This window comes from Theobroma cacao, unplaced genomic scaffold, assembly GCF_000208745.1.
Source record: "Theobroma cacao cultivar B97-61/B2 unplaced genomic scaffold, Criollo_cocoa_genome_V2, whole genome shotgun sequence".
Lineage (NCBI taxonomy): Eukaryota > Viridiplantae > Streptophyta > Magnoliopsida > Malvales > Malvaceae > Theobroma > Theobroma cacao.
Window position 1 is genome coordinate 197,563 of NW_017234718.1, and position 11,700 is coordinate 209,262.

The window sequence follows — 11,700 nt, forward strand, 5'->3', positions numbered from 1 at the left end:
TCATTTATAGCTCAAAAGCACCCCATAAACATCCCAGTACGACTAGATTTTAACACAATATCTACAGCAGAAATGATCAATTCACACTGCCCTAACAACCTTGCCTGTTCGAAGAGATAGGCCGCAGCAGCAGACAAATAACAGCCTAGCAATAGATGGAACCCATACCTAATACAAAATGCACATCATCAGCATAATTCAAACTCCCCAAAGACCTGATCCTCAGTGACGATTGGAAACAAAAATAGGGTCCCATCCTATGTACCATATTAGTTGCAATCCCACCAAAACATTCCTAGGCAGCATAGCTGATGTTGATGTATTTTCAAAATCAAAAGTTATATCACATAATGAAAAACTATTTTAGTTCAGAGGTTATGTCATATAAAGTGATGTAGTGTGACTATTGGATTGTAGATAGGTTTATGTGAATGGTTATGTTTTTTAGTAAAATGACATCTAATGGTTATGAGACAAATTGAAAAAAACACCATAGCTTAAAAGTTTAAATATGAAAAGTTATTGTTTCAAATTATAAGTTAAAGATTATGTTTTATGGAATGAATGGTTGTCTTTTTATAAGATGATTATTAAAATATTACCTTTATCTAAAGGTTGTGTCTTGCAATATGTAAAGATGTCTTTTAGACAAAGTGATGCTTTAATGAAAGGGTTGTGCCCTTGAAGAAGAGACACTTGCAAGTCTATATAAAGGGCTTGTTGTCAACTATTTTGACACATCAAATCAAAAACAAAACAAGAGCAGAAAAATCAAGAGTAAGAAAAGTGCTGTGTTCTATTAACATAAACACTTAAATTTTCATCAACTATAAAAGCGTCCAAATTCCTTATAATCTACTTGCTATAGAAAGTAGACTCTAAGATCGAACAACTTTGCAAACTCTCATAAAGTGTAAGATGAAGTTAGACGTTAGTTTCATTGTATCCCTAAAACTATTCGCATTATGCCCCTTTGCATATAGAGTGGTGGGATGAAATAAATCTTAAAAATAGCATCTATTGAAAGGCTCACCTTAAAGTCAATTTTGTCGATTCTTTAAATTCCATTTAAGCCCCATTTGCACCAATAGCTGATCATGGCATTCAAGTCTCTAGTGGTAGCTTATATTAGCTGCAGAATTGACAATAAGAGCTTGGACCCAGCCACCAGCACTAACATCACCTCCACACCAATTACAAGACATCCAAAATATATCCCATGGACATAACATAGCTTAAGGGAAAGATAATTCTGAAAACAAAAGGCAAACCAATCTAGCACGGCAATCTTCATTCATAATTAAAACCATCATATATAGTTACCAAAATTTGATGGCACCAATAGTTCAATATTGACATGCATTTAAATATATAAAATATATATATATATATTTACAAATCCAGTAAACAACATTATTTTACAAAACAATATATTTTGTACAAGAAATAAAAAAAAAAACAAGAACTATGTACTAAGAAGAAAAAAGTTTTCCCCAAGAAAATGGAATTCTTCAATCTCAAATGTTAAATGCAAAGTGCTTTGAGCAACTTAAGATAACAAAGCATAGTTATGGTAATATATCTTGATGGCCTGATGGGCACTAAGATTATATATGAACCAAAAGAGTTCAATTTCATAAATTAGTTAATATGATTCACTACAATCAACACAAAGATTTTCCTTCAAGACTTGGTTTCCACATTCATTTATCCATCTTTGTCTACCCAAAAAGGTCATGTTAGCAGTGCAGGGTGTTTTGTAAGTAGAGAGCTGATGGTCATGAGGCCTCTCCATCAGGCTTTGGTAGCCAACTCCATACAACCAATGAGCCAGTTGCATCCTTTGTGAAGAAAATACCATATGGCCCTCTTGGAACCACTCTTACTTCTCGTTTTGAAAATGATCTGCCCCTCTCCATGAACCTGTAACACAAAAATTAAGTTCATTAATCAGTATTATTTCATACAAGGAACTTTTAAGCCAAAAAGATTCCCTCACTCTTGTAATGGAAACATGAAGAGATATACTCACGATGGCAACTCATTTAGGTGAATAGTGTTGTCATTGTAAGAGCAGAATAAAACTGGTTTCATTTTAGCGTGTTCATACCATAAAGTGTGAGCACACCTTGAAATCAAAAGTCCATATAAAGAAATTGGAAGTCCGTGTTCTACGCCTAGACTCTATAAGGAAAAAAGCATATATATATGCATGTTCTTTATATATATAAAAAAAAGACTAAGGCCAACTGATGAGCCAATTCCATCATGTAATTTTATGGAGCTATAATTCCATTTCTACAAAGATAAGAGACACGTCATTTGCATTACTACAATTTTAGTTCTTGTTCCTCAATCTTTCAAATTTGTGGTGTTCAAACTCCAACATTATTTGCTGTAAAGTTGCTCTCTCAGCCTACCTTGGAAGACTTAAGTTCTTACGAATGTTACTCATACGTTAATTCCACTTTAAAAACCTAAGCACAATTTTTTGCATAAAAAAAAATCCAATCGACTAGATGAAACATGAATTGCTTTCTTACGTCATAGTTCATACAAGGTCAACATGAAGTCATTCCTCATTTAATACTCATATCATTGTTGTAACTTTGTAAATGAACATATAAAAGCTGAGAAAGAAACATAGATGGATTATTAATGTTCCTATAGACAAAAGAAGTAAAAGAAAAACAAGACATACATTTTCCTCATTATGAGTATAGATCACTTCCTAAGATGTTATTCTTCGTATAAAAATAATGAGAGACAATAATGACCTAACATTGTCTTAATCTTATTACATTGAAAAGATTGTAATAAAGTATGGTAAGTCAAATTGTATACCAATGTCTACGCCTTATATTCTAATCTAAGGCTAGTATCCAACAAAAATAAGCCGACAGCACAAATGAATATGCCAAGGTGATTATATGTCTAATGTATGCTATGGTGTGTACAAGGTCCGACATTGCTTTTTCAGATGGGATGCTAAGCCGGTTTACAAGTAATCCAAGTAAAAACCATTGATATGTTGTTCATAGAGTTCTAAGGTACTTAAAGAGTACAATGAATTATGGCATTTATTATTCAGATTTTTCTTTAGTTTTTGAAGCGTATATAGATGCTAGTTTGAACTCAAATAAAACGGATCATACTTCTATGACTGGTTAGGTTTTTACAATTGGTGGGGGTGTTGTTTCTTAGGATTTTAAGAAACAATCTTGTCAAATGAAATCTACCATGGTAGTTGAATTTGTAGCTTTAGCATCTGTCACCCAAGAAACGGAATGGTTAAGAGATTTACTTTATGAAATTTCATTTTGGTTTAAACCAATGACACCAATCTTGATACATTATGACAATGAAGTAACGATATCAAAGGCATATAATCAAGCATACAACGGAAAGAGTCGATATATTAGACTTTAATATGGCATTGTAAGATAAAGAATTAGTGATGGTATAGTCACTATAAGTTATGTGTGATCTTATGAAAACTTAGCAGATTTGTTTGCTAAAGGTCTAAAAAAGGACATAGTGATAAAAACCTCAAAAAGGATAGGTCTCAAGCGTATCAACTAAATCTCCAATGGTGGGAGCTCACTTCAGTGCTTGTGGCTGACTTACAAGTCTTGGGTATTGGTCATTCTACCAAATGAATGATTGCAAGCACTAATTTATATTTTCCATCCCAAGATGTATAATGTTTGGTTCCCATAATGTGTAAAACAAGGTTGAACAAAAGTTTTTAATAGACCCATAACATGTATATGTTAAAATATTATTATTACAAGGTACTTCTGATGGGAGCTACCTATATGAGTGGAGGTGTGACAGCTTCTAGGAGCTAACGAATTGACTATGACAAGCACTCATGAATGGATGCAAAACATAAGGCCATAAAACTTGTTGGAAAAACTAAATACAAAGTGAGTTAGGAAGTTTGTGTGTGTTTAATCGCCCGACTAATCAAATGAAGAATTGATAGTTCAATGCTTGGTCAACCACTCAATTCAAAATAAAACCAATTGCACTTACTAAGTGAAGGTTCAAATCAGCGGGTTTATGCATAAGATTTTCAAAATTGTTGATATTTGAAAATTTTGAAAATAGTGGGGGATTGTTAGTGTACTTTCAAAATAAAAGGTAGTCTTTTCAAATGAAAAGTTATCTTTTCATATTGTGTCTTATGAATGAATAGTTGTAATTTCAAATGATAATTATGGAAACATCCCTTTATCTATAGGTTGTGTCTTAAAAATACAAAGATGTTTTTTAGAAAAAGAGGTGCCTTGATGAAAGAATTGTGTCTTTGAGAAGATACTTGCAAGCCTATATAAAGGACTTACTGTTAACCATTTTAATATATCAAAACAAAAACAAAACAATAACAGAAAAATCAAGAGTAAGAGAAGTGTTGTGTTCTAAAAATTAACATAAATACTTAAGTTCCCATTAACTACAAAAAGCATTTAAATCCCTTGTAATCTACTTGCTACAAAAAGTAGGTTATTAGGTTGAACAACTTTGCAAACTCTTAAATGTATTTAATGGTCTACTCTCGTAATGTATTTCATTGTATCTTTAAGGCTATTCACATTATTCCCTTTTACATACAAAGTAGTGGAGGCGAATTAAGTCTTAAAGATAACGTTTATTGAAAAGCTCATTTTGAAGTCAATTTTGTCATTTTCTTAAATTTCATCTAAACCCCATTTGCACCAACAAAAAAGAAAGCAAATTAAGACAACAAACCAAAAAATGTAGAAAACTCAAGGAAATAATAAGAAAGAAAAAGAAAAGCAAGAAGAAGAAGTGGAGAAGATTTTGGATACTGAAACAACAAGAACATGAAGAAGGGAAAATAGAAAGATGGAGAAACACAAGAAAAAGATGGAAAAGAGAAAGGCAAAGAAAATAAGAGAAAGTTCTAGATATTGAACTAATAAAGACAAAAGGAAAGGAAAATAAAAGAAATAGAGAAACTGAAGAAAAGGAAGGTTCTGGATAGCAAAGTGCAGCTTTGTGCCAGAGATAAAATGATAATATAAAAAAAATCAGAAATTATATATACTATCAGTAAATAAGATGTGAGACCACAAACTTAACAAGCGACACGTCACACATACAAAATGCTAATTGATCGTTCATACAAAACGCCCAAGTGTGAAACCAAGAGCCTTACCAAGTGTCAAGCCAATAGCTTTTCAGGGCTTCCTTTAACATATGGTTATAGATATGACAGCAGCAGTATGACCTTCCAAAGATATAGCAAGTTGAAAAGGTTGGGCTCAGAATTGGCTTTCCATGAGATTATAGCCCCATTCTGCAACAAAACGATGGATTAAGTAACTCACTTTTGTGTCAAAGTCAAAAAGAAGTCAATGTAAACTAATGATTTAAAGAAAGATGGACTCAAATCAGATTAAACACCTATGTACCAGCAAAAAGCATATCATTAGCCATTGCCATGGCATGGACTTACCTAACTAGCCTTTTTAGATAGAAAGCACTTTATATAAAAGACATTCATTTGTTCTGGATCCCTGACTGGTGGTTCTTAGAAAATTTTAGCTGCAAATTTTCTAACATCAAAACTGCACCAAGACTAATTCTTATTAATCAGGGGCTCCATAACAAGATCAAATAAGAACCAATACAGCTAGCGAATCAAAGGCATAAATATACCATTTATCATTATGGACAAGATATTTAGAGAAAATGGAAGTTAGACAAACCATCCTGTTCAAAATCCTTAACAAGCAATATCTTCCTCTCCTCTAAGAAGAGTAAGCTTAACTCTATGCCTCTTTGCCAATGTTGGTGTTTGTTTCCCTTTTTATACCTATCCAGACTTAATGTACAAGCTTCTAGTTTGGCTCCACGTGCTTAATTTTTTTGAATAAATATTAAATAGAGTTTGACTTCACTCTAAACAACTCTTTTCTTTCTTTCCTTTTCTATTACATATCATTTGGTTTCCTACTCCGTTTCATTTGCATAGCAAAAACCAAATAAAAAAATTACTCCATTACTTTTCTTCTTTGACAGAAATTGATCCATTAAAGTTCATCTTAGAAATTTTCCTTCTGAAGAAAACACTAAGAAAAAGTTTTGAAATCATAGGTATGCACAACAAAGTTGATAGTTGTAACAATATGGGTAGTCTTGATAATGAGAGAATTTTCAAGAAACGTCAAATTGTACTTGAACAAATATCTGCATTAATCTCTAAGCAAAATCTTGATAATAAAGTCTTTTCAAGCTAAAGATTAGAGGATGGGCAACCAAGGGCATGGATGTAGGCGAATATCTTCGATAACTTATGGCTAACGCCACCATAGCTGTCCATGAAGAACATGAGCTTAAGGGAAGTGTTGATCCTAGGACAGTCTTGTAGGAAGCTTACTTCCATACCAAGGTTGAAGGATCATCAACGGCCTGTATTCTCACACTTAAAGCCAACTTTTTGCATGCTGTGAATGTGGGAGACAGTGGGGTCATGGCGTTTAGAGATGCAAAATTGGTCTGTCGATCACCCAGTCAGCAACGTGATTTCAAATATCCTTATCAATTGGGTAATAGCGAGATTAGTGATGGACCTAATATGACAATGAAGTTATTTGTGAGGGTGGAGGCAGGGGACATAGTCGTTCTTGGCACCGATGGCTGCTTGATAGCATGCATCCAACTGAGATGGAGGAAATTTTGAAGCGCGAAACAAAGGAAAAAAAAGGAAATGTTTGTCCAGATAAGATAGCATCATTGATAGCAGGGTATGCATTGCACAACTCGTTTGACAGATTTGCATTCTCTCCATTTGAAGAAGCTGCAAAGAAGGCAGGGCTGAATCGTATGGGAGGCAAGGTAGATGACATTACAGTTGTCGTAAGGATCGTTCAATCTTAAGGGGCTGCAGCTGGACTGTTTTTATCCTGCTCATTTTCTTGTATATTTTCCTTTTGTCCTAGTACTACAATTGATATGGTGAGTTAGTCTATAAATTGGTTAGCCATGTAATTTGTAAGATACGGACTTTTAATGAAAATCCAAACTTTCTTCCAATTTTTCTACTACATTATCTATCACTTTGTTTCATACTCATTGCATTCACATACCTAAAACCAATAAAAGAAAACGTTTTATATTAGAATCACATGTTAAACGGTTAACACCTTCAAAGAGAAAAGTGAGTTTCCATTTTGTAGGATTGTTAAAAAATTATAACAAACCTGCAAGCTGCATGGAATTGATAAGAAAGCAATAAAGCAGAAGAGAAGTCGAGAGTAAGTTGAATGTCTTTTGAATTCGGCTCCTCTCCAGGTATGAATATCTACTTAATTGGAGAAATTCTCTGTAATCAACAAATATAGCTGGAACCATGTCATAGGCTTCCTCAATCCTATCCTTTACATCTTGTGAAGGAACAGTTTTACTGACTGCGAATTCAGATTCTAAATTTGCAAAGAATGTCTCAGCCTCTTCCTAAATCGACTCTTTGGACAGATTTGGCTAAGGTTCCACAGTCTGTAACTAGGAAAACTTGAAAAGGAAAAAATAAGGCTACAAACTGCAAGTACTACTCTCCCTATCTCACTTTTATTATATTGCCACAGTTTGATTTTTTGAGAAAACCTTTTTTTTTTTAATTTATGATCTTTTTTATTCTAATTTAACATTGAAAACTGGGAAATTTAGCAAGTTTGAGTTGGTAGATTCTACCTTATGTTGTTGTAGAAAAGATGGCAGCATTATCGAAAGTAATAGCTAATATTTTGTTGTCAACTAGATCATATGACATGAAATCAGTGGGATAGCAACATCAACTTGAATTAAGCATGTGCCATTTACAATATAGCCTCCATTTGGTAAGTATAAACAAAAAAGAGGCAATAATTCAAACATTTTCTTTATGCAAGAAGAAAAAAAAAAAGATTGTCAATCATGCCGACTAAAGCCCTTGAGTGGCTATTGGGATTTGTTTCTGCAAACGGTGAGGCAATAAAAATCTCAACATGAATTATGCAGGTATCGTTTACAAGATAGGCTGTTGGAGGATTGTAGGGTTCATTCAGATATTACTTATAATTAAGTTAATTTTTCAAATGAGAAAAAAAAAATAAAAAGTTTTCTTAATACAAATTTTGGGTCATTTCATATTTAAATAATGGAAATGAGTGTCGGTATATGGTTTTTTTTTTTTTGAAAAGTAAATTTATTGACCTCAACAATCAGTTTATCATTTCAAGTTTCTTGTTTGTATAACAAGAGACTTTGCATGACATAATAACTTGATTTGTGTATGAAAAATCTGAACAATTACCAAAAACAATTACCGCACGAAAAGCAATTGACAACAAAACTCAAAATGTTCCCTGGTTGCATCACAAAAAATAATTTGCCCCTAGAACAAAAACTGGGCTTTGATCAATTAGAAAATAAAAACTCTTCAGTACCTATTCATAGCCTTCATACTTATACAGCCACAGACCTACAAATCCTACCTCCAAACTTGTAGCCTACCATCCTAGATCCATACTTACAAAGCCATATCCGTTATTCCTTGCACCCAAATTCGGATTATTTTGAATCAATAAAAATTCGATTCATTTGAAATTCAAGTGGATAATTTTTAAAATGAAATTGAGTTGAATTAGACTAATCATTCTAGTTGACTGAGATTTTATCACCCTCAATTAAGTTGTTCAATACAACATTTTATCTAAGCATACCGCACATCTAGAAGTGTAATCAAGTCAAGTCTATCTAGTGTTAGGTGAGTTTGAGCTCGGTTCAATTAAAAAACTCAATGCTCGAGCTTGGTCACGTACAATGTCAAGCTCGAGCTTGACTCAATTGAAAAATTCGAGTCTCGAGTTCAGTTGAATTTTATTTTCTCATGAACAAGCTTGATTCAAGAAAAAATTAAACTACTTGAGGTCAATTCAATTATTATTAATTTATATAAAAAATTTAAAACTCGACTTGAGTATGAATTTAGAAAAACAATTCAAGTAAAACTTTAAAATAGGTAAATAACTATCATATTTTTTTGATAGATGTATAAAATATTAAAAAAAATTTTAATATTCTTGAGTTTAGATCAACTTGAGTTTGATTTTGGTAACTTTTAAGCCAATGATATTTTTGTCGTTTGAGTCGAATTTGGTTTGGATTGGTCTTTCATATTCAGTTAAAGCTTGGCTGAGTCTGCTTTTAGTCCCTTTGGATTTTGGATTCAGCTACTTTTGGTTATCTTTTTCAAGTCAATATTCTTAGATTTTGGGTTGAATTGCAGACCGATAACGAAATCATTTGGGTCGGTTCAGATTTTTACTAGATGATTACAACTTAGAAGTTCCATTCACAAAATAAGATTTATGAGATTAAAAAAATTTCTCTTATTATGTAATTCAATATGAAATGCACAATTAACGCTTCTAGCAAAAAAAAATTTCTTTTGCTGCATTTCTTTTTAATTGTCCATATTTGACTTTTAAAAAATTTAAGATTAAACATTTTGATTTTTATATTTTTTATTAAAATTTTAAAACTTTTTACATAAATATGATTTTAATGCCAAAAAGCATAAAAAGGAAGCAATGAAAAATAAAATTGAAATTTAAAAAAAAATAAAAAGTATTAGATATTTTAAAGTAGGAAATAAGACACATAATTTTAGAATACGAGAAACAAGAAAATGGGAAGTAAGTTTATGTACGAAGCATTAAAAAATAAGTTACATAGAAATCCTACATAATAAAAGAGGTAATGGGGAATATAAGTACTCAGTCTGCAAACAGTGAGCCAATAGAAATCTCAACTTGAATTATGCAGGTATCATCTACAAGATAGCCTGTTCGAGGATTGTAGAGTTCAGTCAGAGGCATGAAGCAATTGAAGCCCCAGTCATGGTCACGTTCATTAAACTCATGATATGTGTCTGAAAAAGCAACGCAAAAGATTGTCAATTTCAGTTTAAAACAAGAATGGAAAACCAAAAGAGACAAAATAATGCAAAGAGCATATGTAGAATTGGCATAAATCACTTGGGAAGAGCTTCTTCCTGATGCAAAAGCTTAACTAGAAAAATAATAAACAACACAAGGAGTGGGAGCTGAAGAGCAAATTCAGCTTACAAAAGACGATCAATGATAAATGTTATGTTGCAATGGCTAGCTCCTCAACAGGAAAGGGTTAAACTTACTAGGCAACTAGCTGGGAAACCCAAGACTTCAGTTTTCTAGGCGATGAACTTGGTAGATATATGAAAAAAGTTCGTCAGAAATATATCTATGTGTATCTGACGTGCCACTAGTGTTTTGATGCTTGAGAGATGGTATCTTAATTGCACAGTACAGGTTAGGGGCGAGGGTGAACAGTCACCAATATTGACCTCGTAGTACAAGTCCTCATTCGAGTGAACAAACTAAGGCAATTGGCCCATATCTTAGCAGAAACGAATGTGACATGTGCAGTAATGTGCACATCGAGTAACAAGTGTATAACAAAAACTGAGCCCTTCCTCACAAGAACTGGCTATCAGATATACTAACTTATTATATGTCACTATTCTTGATGTCCTTAAGATGAAACTATTCTTGTTGTTTCATGGAAAAGGGAAAAACAAGGAACAAAAATGCCAAGAATCACGAAAGGGTTTTACTTCACAAAACCAATGAATTTATACAAGTCCTTGGCATCACAGGTGGACTGCTCAAATACCGAAATCAGAGATTAATCGTGCACACCATTTGAAATCATGTATCCAATTTATATGAACAACAGATTGCAAGCTACTGTAATATAATTCACCTTTATTGACAGAGTAACGCTTATCAATCTGGTTGACGACTGTTAATGTAAACAGCGGACAGACACTCCAATTATCAGGCAAATTTTCTGAAGCAGCAACATCTAGGAAAATTGACAAATGATCCTTATTGGGAAAAACGAGTAGTCGCCTGTCCAATACAATTCCTTCCACATCTTAAGTAGCTATCGGCAGTGCATGATAAACAAGTTGAAGATACGCAAATTACCATTTGTAGCCACCAAGATCCACGGTCTCAGAGTACATCTTCTTGGCCTCGAGTCTCGAGAAATTCTCAGCTTTCCATGTGAACAATAAACTCTGGGGTTCATCGTTTGCAGACCCAGTGTTTCCTGCACGAAGAAGCGAAATTAAGAAAGGTTAGCTAAAGACATTGAACTAAAGAAGAAAACAATACAAGGCATCAATTTGAAAACTTGTTCTACTTGTTGTCAAACCGTTAATAACATAAATCCCATGTTAGGGTTTTATGCTAAGATGAAATCTAAGTTCTAATAATGGAATTGAGATTACCTTCCATTGGCAGAGAATCTTGTGATCAAAACTTGATTAGAAAAAGAGCTAGCCGTCTAATTTACGCAATGTTCTTGTTTGTTTCTCCTTTTTTACCTATCTGGACTTGATGTACAAGCTCTCGGCCTTTTTTTTAATAAATATTAAATTAGAGTTTGACTTCACTCCAAATTAGTTCTTTTCTTTCCTTCTTCTACTACAAATCACTTTGCTTCCTACTCCATTCATTTGCATAGTAAAAACCAAATAAAAGAATACTCCATTGCTTTTCTTCTTGTGAGGGAACGGTTTCACCGTCTGCAAATTCTGATTCTAAATTTGTAAAGAATGTCTCAACCTCTGCACTCTTTGGA

The 11,700-nt window shown here is 33.1% G+C and overlaps 1 protein-coding gene across 1 annotated transcript; it reads right to left on the reverse strand.

Annotated features, from left to right (window-relative positions):
• Positions 1-9,671: 9,671 nt before the first annotated feature.
• LOC18586889 (ubiquitin carboxyl-terminal hydrolase 13) lies at positions 9,672-11,434 on the reverse strand. Its single transcript, XM_007010470.2, has 4 exons — positions 11,348-11,434; positions 11,043-11,166; positions 10,816-10,964; positions 9,672-9,943 (listed from the first exon to the last, which is right to left on the reverse strand). Exons 1-4 carry the CDS (start codon positions 11,352-11,354, stop codon positions 9,789-9,791), a joined length of 435 nt encoding a protein of 144 aa, XP_007010532.1. The 5' UTR covers positions 11,355-11,434; the 3' UTR covers positions 9,672-9,788.
• Between the last annotated feature and the right edge of the window lie 266 nt (positions 11,435-11,700).

Bases quoted from the DNA above. Each gene is read 5' to 3' on its own strand.
- LOC18586889 (XM_007010470.2), bottom strand. The intron at 10,965-11,042 runs GTAATTTGCGTA...TGTATTGGACAG, and splicing joins GATCTTGGTGGCTACAAATG to GCGACTACTCGTTTTTCCCA. The intron at 9,944-10,815 runs GTGAATTATATT...TTGCTTTTTCAG, and splicing joins GCGTTACTCTGTCAATAAAG to ACACATATCATGAGTTTAAT.